The 7,200-nt window shown below is 46.9% G+C and overlaps 1 protein-coding gene across 4 annotated transcripts; it reads left to right on the top strand.

Annotated features, from left to right (window-relative positions):
- The first annotated feature begins 3,248 nt into the window (after positions 1 to 3,248).
- RBM3 (RNA binding motif protein 3) lies at positions 3,249 to 6,723 on the top strand. 4 transcript variants are annotated; one of them, XM_056128664.1, is made up of 7 exons: positions 3,249 to 3,340; positions 3,955 to 4,075; positions 4,300 to 4,406; positions 5,031 to 5,136; positions 5,235 to 5,328; positions 5,734 to 5,819; positions 6,147 to 6,723. In XM_056128664.1, exons 2-6 carry the CDS (start codon positions 3,973 to 3,975, stop codon positions 5,792 to 5,794), a joined length of 471 nt encoding a protein of 156 aa, XP_055984639.1. In that variant the 5' UTR covers positions 3,249 to 3,340; positions 3,955 to 3,972; the 3' UTR covers positions 5,795 to 5,819; positions 6,147 to 6,723. The 4 variants fall into 4 exon arrangements, with proteins under 4 accessions (XP_055984639.1, XP_055984638.1, XP_055984640.1 ...); XM_056128663.1 differs by lacking the exon at positions 3,249 to 3,340 and adding an exon at positions 3,591 to 3,662; XM_056128665.1 differs by lacking the exon at positions 3,249 to 3,340 and adding an exon at positions 3,591 to 3,683 and having other exon boundaries at positions 5,737 to 5,819.
- Positions 6,724 to 7,200: the final 477 nt, after the last annotated feature.

Below are 7,200 nucleotides of genomic sequence, written 5' to 3'. Positions count from 1 at the left end.
GTCAGCATTTTTAAAAGAATGAGAAACACTGATGGGAAAAGGAAAAAAAAAGACACAAAAAGTAGATAAAAATTTGTAAACCGATAAAAGGCATTTGAAACTCCAAAAAATGCACACTTCTGCAAAAATTGATGCAAAAGTAAATAGACAATGAATTACTTTAAAGAAAAACTGCTGAGGGGCTCAAACAATAGCACTGTGAGGAAGGTTCCTGCCTCGCATGCACCCAACCCTTGTTCAATCTCTGTCCCCCAAACCCTTCCAGGAATTATCTCTGAGTACAGAGCCAGGAGTAATCCTTGACCATCTCAGAATGTGGCCCCAAAGTAATTAATAAATGAAAGTAAAAGAGAAGGAATTACAGAATTACACTGCTGGATGTGGCCGCCAAAACAACCAAAAAATATTTTTGGCCAAAGCGATAGTACAGCTGATAGGAAACTGGCTTAAGTTTGATCCCTGGCATCCCATATAGACTCTCAAGCAGCACAAAAAGTGATCCTCGTGTGAATCAGGAGTAAGCTCTGAGCACCAGAAAGTGTTGCCCAAAAGCTAAAAGAACAAAAAAAAAGAGGAAGGGCCATAGAAGTAGCTTGATGGGCTGAAAGCATTCTTTCCATGCAGAAGGCTCAGATTGGCTCCCTGGCACTGCATGGTTCCCTGAGTACTGCCAGGAGTATCATAGAGCACTGAGTGAGAGTAACTGTTGTGCACTGCTGGGTGTTGAGCACTGTGGCACTCCAAACAAAAAAAGCAAAAACTATTTGCTAAGGTTCAGCACCTGTTTAAGATATGTTTGTTTTCTTGCTTTTGCAGTGCCAGAGACAAAACCCCAAATCTCACACATGCAAGGCATATGCTCTACCACTGAACCATGTCCCCGAACCTATTTTATGATATTTTATCTATTTTTATTTTGGTGGGCACACCCAGTGGTGCTCAGGGCTTATTCCTGGATCTGTATTCAGCGATTACTTCTGCCAGGGCCCAGGGACCATATGGGGTGCAAAAACTGGGTTCGCTGTGTGCAAGGCAAGTGCTCTATTCGCTTCACTATCTCTCCAGCCCCAGATCCCAGACATTTCAAGAAGCAAACAAAGATCTTTTTGTCTACTGGGGTTCAGATTCTCCAAGGGTGCTCTAAGACCAGTATGTACAGGCTAGAAAGCTATTCATGTCATCCTGGGCATAGGAAACAAAACTAAAATAAGTCCATTTTGTGGATGCATAACATATTGTACTCTGAAAATGAACAAATCTAGTCTGAGATGGAAAAATATCCTTCTTTTTTGGGGGAGGGGTTTGAGCCTCACCTTGCACTGCTCCAGGAACTACCCATGGTTCAGTGCTCTTTGTTCATTGCGTGAGATCACTTTTGGTGATGCTTGTCCAACCAGCATTGCTGGAATGTAATGGGGGTTCCTGCAAACAAAATATGCGCACTAGCCCTTTGAGCTATTTCTTTGCTCCAAATCCAAGTAAAGTAAAGGCCCTCCCGTTGTTCATCGATTTGCTCGAGCGGGCCCAGTAACAGCTCCAAATCCAAAATAAAGTTTATTAAATTAGGGGCTGGAGCGATAGCACAGTGGGTAGGGCATTTGCCTTGCACGCAGCTAACCCGGGTTCGAGTCCGAGCATCCCATATGGTCCCCTGAGCACCGCCAGGAGTAATTCCTGAGTGTATGAGCCAGAAGTAACCCCTGTGCATTGCCGGGTGTGACGCAAAAAATTTATTAAATTCATTTCATGGAAGTCCTTTCTGTGAATCAATGACTGTTCTGTCTTAATACAAAAACTGTTCTGTGGATTGAGAATCACTCCACTTTCTTGTGGTGAGGGGCACACCTGGATGTGCTCAGGGTTTACTCCTGGCTCTGTGCTCAGGAATCACTCCTGATGGGGCTGAGGGGACTTTATGTGGTACCTATGATTGAATCTGGATTGACTGTGTACAAAGCAAGTGCCCCGCACCTATATTATCTCTTGGATCCTATGAGAATCATTCCCTTTGAAGATCTGCACATTTTGTTTTTTAGAATGTAATTCAGGCAGTGTACTGGTGGAGAAATTGAGACAATCTTCAAGTGGTTTTCATATATGGATGAAAGCTGTTCATAAATTACAAGGAATCCCTGGCACTGCATCTGGTCCTTTCCAGCCCCACTAGGAGTTGTCCCGAGAGCAGAGCAGGATTAAGTCCTGAGCACTTCTAGGTGTGCCACTTGCCCCAAAAAAGACAAGGAATGAGACTAGAGAAAATAGGCCCACGACAAAAGACTAAAATTTGCACAAAGAAGAAAATGGCCAGACATCACAAGCTTCCCACAGTACCACCAGGAGTGACCCCCAGCACCAAGCTGTGAAGTAATTCCTGAGCATCACCTGGTTTAGCTCAAAGAAAAAAAGGAAGGAGGGAGGGAGGGAACAAATGTAAGAAGGATGGAAATAATTCAAGAAATCAAGAAAGAAAAAAGTAAGAGTCAGCATCAGATACTGAGAATATGTAGGGTCTGAAGTTAAAAAGTGTGAAGGGGCCCTGGAGAGATAGTACAACTTGCCTTGCACACGGAGGACGTATGTTGGATACCTGGTACCACATACAGTGCCCCAGCCTTGCAAGAAGTGATCCCTGATGGGGTCGAAGAGGTAGTTTAGCGGGCAGGGCATTTGCTTTGCACGCGAGTCACCTGGGTTCAACCCCTGGCACATCATATGGTCCCTTGACCATCTCCAGGAGTGATTCCTGAATAGAGCTAGGAGAAACCCCTGAACATCGCCAGGTGTATTACAAGAACCAAAAACAAAACGAAGAACAAAAGTGATCCCTGAGCCAGAGCCAAGAGTAAGCCCTGAGTACACTTGGGTATGCAAAAAAAAAACAACAACAACAAAAAACAACAGTCTGTGAAGGATAATAACCTCAGAAATGGGAGGGGATAAAACATGTGGCTTTAGTGGGATGTGAAGTGAAAGATGGCAAAACCAATACAGGAACCGATGTAAAGGATGCGAAGCAGATGGAAAGGGGTGTGAGTTAGAACAAGTTCGTGTAGAGTAAGGATGGAGATGGCAGGATCTGTGGAGGAATGCCGATGCCCGGGTGCACCAATCAGACAAAGGTCTCCATCCCCGGAAGAGCGCCGATCACACTGCTCCCAGGCTCCGCCTTCCTCTCACCACGCCCATTTCTAGTCTCAGCCAATGAGCGCACACGTTGGCGGGGACGTTCTGCTATAGCCACTACGTAAGCTTTATCAAGCGCCTTCCCGCGCGCCGGCCTCCTCACTCTTTCAGCTTCTTGGCGGCTCCAGTCTGTGCGGCTTTTTCTCTTCATTTCCAGGTAAGCCGCGATGTCCAACAGTGCGAGCCCCTCCTAGCCTCACTGATGTGCGCTGCGAAAGCGGAACAGCGAGGCTCCCAAGTAGCGGCTTCTGACTCGTAGGCTTGGGCTTCTCTGAGGCGGGACAGTCGCAAACTCGGAGGCGAAACATTTCGTTTTGGGGAAGGCTGGTGCTCTGACTGCGAGGACTGTCGGGAAGGGCTGGCGGCGTCGGTGGCGACATTGACCACGCGACAGCCGAGACCGAAGGCCCCCCCTTCTTCCCCTCCTTCCCCACGTGACCGCCGCCATCTTGTTCTGCGGGCGCCGAGGAAACGCAAAGGTTTTCTGGGCCTGCACAACGGTAGAAAATGACGGGCGTGGTGGTAGTAGTAGTGGATGTTGTGAGCATGCGCAAAAGCGCCCCCCGTGGCAACCGCGCGGAGCTGGCCCTGCAGACTCGACTTTTTTGCCTGCTTGCTCAGCCTCCTTGGTTAAGTTTTAGTGCCTCGTGTCTGTTTTCCGCCCGCTTCTCCTTGCCTTTTGTTGTTGTTGCTTTCTTTTTTGTGGACCTTTGCTTAGTTCCCCCATCCTGCCGCCTGGTCTTCCCACCCTCATTCATACTCTTTCCCCAGGACTCTTAAGTCACCGGTATGTCTTCGGAAGATGGAAAACTCTTCGTGGGAGGGCTCAACTTCAACACCGATGAGCAAGCGCTGGAAGACCACTTCAGCAGTTTTGGACCCATTTCTGAGGGTGAGAGCTGGAGAAGGTGATGTTTGGGGCCCAGAGAATCCTCGCGAGGAAAGTCAGGACCCTACCCTCACCCCCCTTCCGCCGCCTTTCCTTCCTTTGTTTCTAAGCCGTAATTGTAAGCTCAAACAGCGGAATAACTTAACCTTTATTATTTTGCGGATGATGGACAGCTCCATTCTCTACTGACAACCTTCCTTGCCACTCATTCTCTCCCCCCCACCCAGTGGTCGTGGTCAAGGACCGGGAGACTCAGCGTTCCCGGGGTTTTGGCTTCATCACCTTCACCAATCCAGAGCATGCCTCTGATGCCATGCGCGCCATGAATGGAGAGGTGAGACCTTCTACATGCATAGGGGCCCTTGCCCGTACCTGCCGCTTCCACAGTTTTTACCCCCTCTGTCTGCTAGGGGCAACGCGGCCACCCAGCCCCGCAGTGCCCACTCACAGGAGCGTGACTGCCTTCTGTTCTAGGGGGTGGAGGGCAGCGGCAGAGAGAGCCGGGCTGCCTGGGAGGCGACGACTGGTCCTGCATGAGACCGAGAAGCCACCTGTGGATGGTTGACCTGCCATGGGCTTAGGTAGTAGAGTCTGCAGACCTGTGGGCCTGGCCCGGAGAGGACCTCGTGAGTCTTCTGGGATGGACTCAAGCCTCAAACCGAGAGAGGTGTCTGTCTAGCCCTAATAGTTGGGCAGCTTTAGAGGAGTGGGGAGGAGAACTCGGCCTGAGTTCAGTCAAGATGTAAGTAGTGGCAGAGGGAACACGGTGGAATCAGGTGATTGTGGGAGTGTAAAGCTCTTTAAGACCACTCTGGTCAGAGGAACTTGTTCTGGAACATGGCACCCAGAACCTGGTGCCCACACGAGATTCTGGGCCCTTTTGCCCACTGCCCTGCCCTTTCTTGCCTCGCCACTTACCTGCCTCATCACCCATCCATCCTTGTTTCTCCACACCTAGTCTTTGGATGGCCGCCAGATTCGTGTGGACCACGCAGGCAAGTCTGCCCGGGGAACCCGAGGGGGTGCCTTTGGGGCCCACGGGCGTGGTCGCAGCTACTCCAGAGGTAAGTGGATTGTGTGGTAAGTTGAATCATGAGGTGCAAAAGAGACCTGCCTGATGGTTGTCTATTTCCAATAACTCTCATTTAACTATCTGCTGTAGGTGGTGGGGACCAGGGCTATGGGAGTGGCAGGTATGACAGTCGTCCTGGAGGATATGGCTACGGATATGGAAGGTCCCGAGACTATGGAGGCAGGTGGGTAGCAAGATGTTGAGGTACTAGTGCTGAGACTTTCTTCTTTGGTGCCATAACTACTTGTATCTTCGTATTGATCTCCCTTCATGTTATTTTTGTGTGCTTTTTTTCTTAATGTACTATTTTTGTATTGTGCTGATAGAGTATTAATCTAGATCATACAGTAGATGATGCATGTGTGCTTTTATGTACCGTGTTGGTTGTTCCTTTGTGACATGGTGTTTAATCAGATTCACAGGGCTGTGTGTAAGTTGATTATACATATTTATTGCTTAGACTGCCTTTTATGCTTGCTAAAAGTTCATGCTGTATTTATAACTTGACACAGGCTGTGTAAATACGGTTTTTAATGTGGCAGGGGTGGGCAGGGCTGGAGGGAGTGTAACACAGTTGGTTTTTTCCCAGAAGCCAGGGTGGTTATGACCGCTACTCAGGAGGAAATTACAGAGATAATTATGACAACTGAGATGAGGCATGCACACCTAATGTAGGTGAGACTTCTTTGCAGATCTCTGTCCCCTGGTCTTATCACATTCCTCTTTCCCGTCCTTCCTCAACATTCTTGGCCGGCCTCTCTGACACCACCATCCCTTGTTTTCCCTTGTTTCCAACTGCCTATTAGAGCTTAGGCAGCCTTGGAGGAATAATGGGGGTGTATAAAAACCAGTCATTCTTATTTTTTCTTCCTGCTGGGCATTGAGGAGATGAAGGGGTGTCCCCTTTGCCCAGCTCTCAGCATCTGTTTCATTCCTGGGAGGTAAGCATGCTAACTTGTACCTTCCCGACATCACAATTGTCCTCCTTCTTACTGTTCTCAGATACACAAGGAATAAAACTTCTGATCCAGGACCATCCTTTCAAATGGCTGTATTTATAAGGATTTTTGGAGCTGCACTGAAACAACTTTTAGTATGTCAACTTATATTTTTGAATTGAGCTCCCAAGGTAGCTTGTTTAACCTTTTTAGTAAGCTCCACATTTTTAAGCAATTTCTTCCCATTGCAAATTTACAAATTTGAGGACATTTTTAAACTGGGTGTTTTTCCTTTCACTAGTTTATTAGTTTGGACTCAGGATTATTGTTCTGGCAAAGAAAAAAATGCCAGATATTTTAAGATAAGGTGCATTTACAGATATTTCTTAAAAACCCATATACGATGCTTGTACTTGGGAAGCAATTTCCGAATGTAACTACAAGAAATCTGCATCAAGATTATGATAACGTGAGGGTTTTTTTTAACTCAAGCTCACACCACTCAAATTATATAGAAGTTTCTTAAAAATATGAATGTGAATGTCATTTTTTTAAGTACTGGAAGAAAAATATTCTGTTGTGTTTCATGTAGCATTTAGGATGTCCTTCAAGGAACTGATTAAAAAGTTGAAACCTGAAAATAAATTGCTATCTATAGTGCTTTTTCTTAACCTAGTTTGTGAGTTAAAAATAGGAGGCCAGGAGGAGGAAGACACTCAGAAAAATTTCTTGGTAAGTGGGTGGGCAGGGGTTTCTCAGAGTATAGCATCCTCAGGTTTAAAGTCTGGGTTGGTTTGTGTGGGAATACATGATGAAGCCTGAAAGAGGTGGGGCCAGGTCTAGATGAAAGCCTCTTATGTCAGAAACTGGGTTTCTTGGTCCCCTGGACTCATTATCCTTATGAGTGTCAGTTTGTGACTCAGCTCGGAAGTTTGAATTTCACTAAGGTATTCAGAGTATTTTCAGGTAGGTATCCTCACAGAATTGTAAGAATGAAAGTCCCTGGTGGGAGCTGCATAAAGAGTAATTCCAGTTTCTTATCCTAAGCACTGGGACTGGGGAGGGTGTACTGAATTCACCTGAGTGTTGGGAATGGAAAATTATGGTTTGAAAACATT

Source organism: Sorex fumeus, unplaced genomic scaffold, assembly GCF_029834395.1.
Source record: "Sorex fumeus unplaced genomic scaffold, SorFum_2.1 ptg000065l, whole genome shotgun sequence".
Taxonomy (NCBI): Eukaryota; Metazoa; Chordata; class Mammalia; order Eulipotyphla; family Soricidae; genus Sorex; species Sorex fumeus.
Note: the sequence above shows the minus strand (reverse complement) of the source record. Positions and strands in the feature narration are given on the sequence as shown.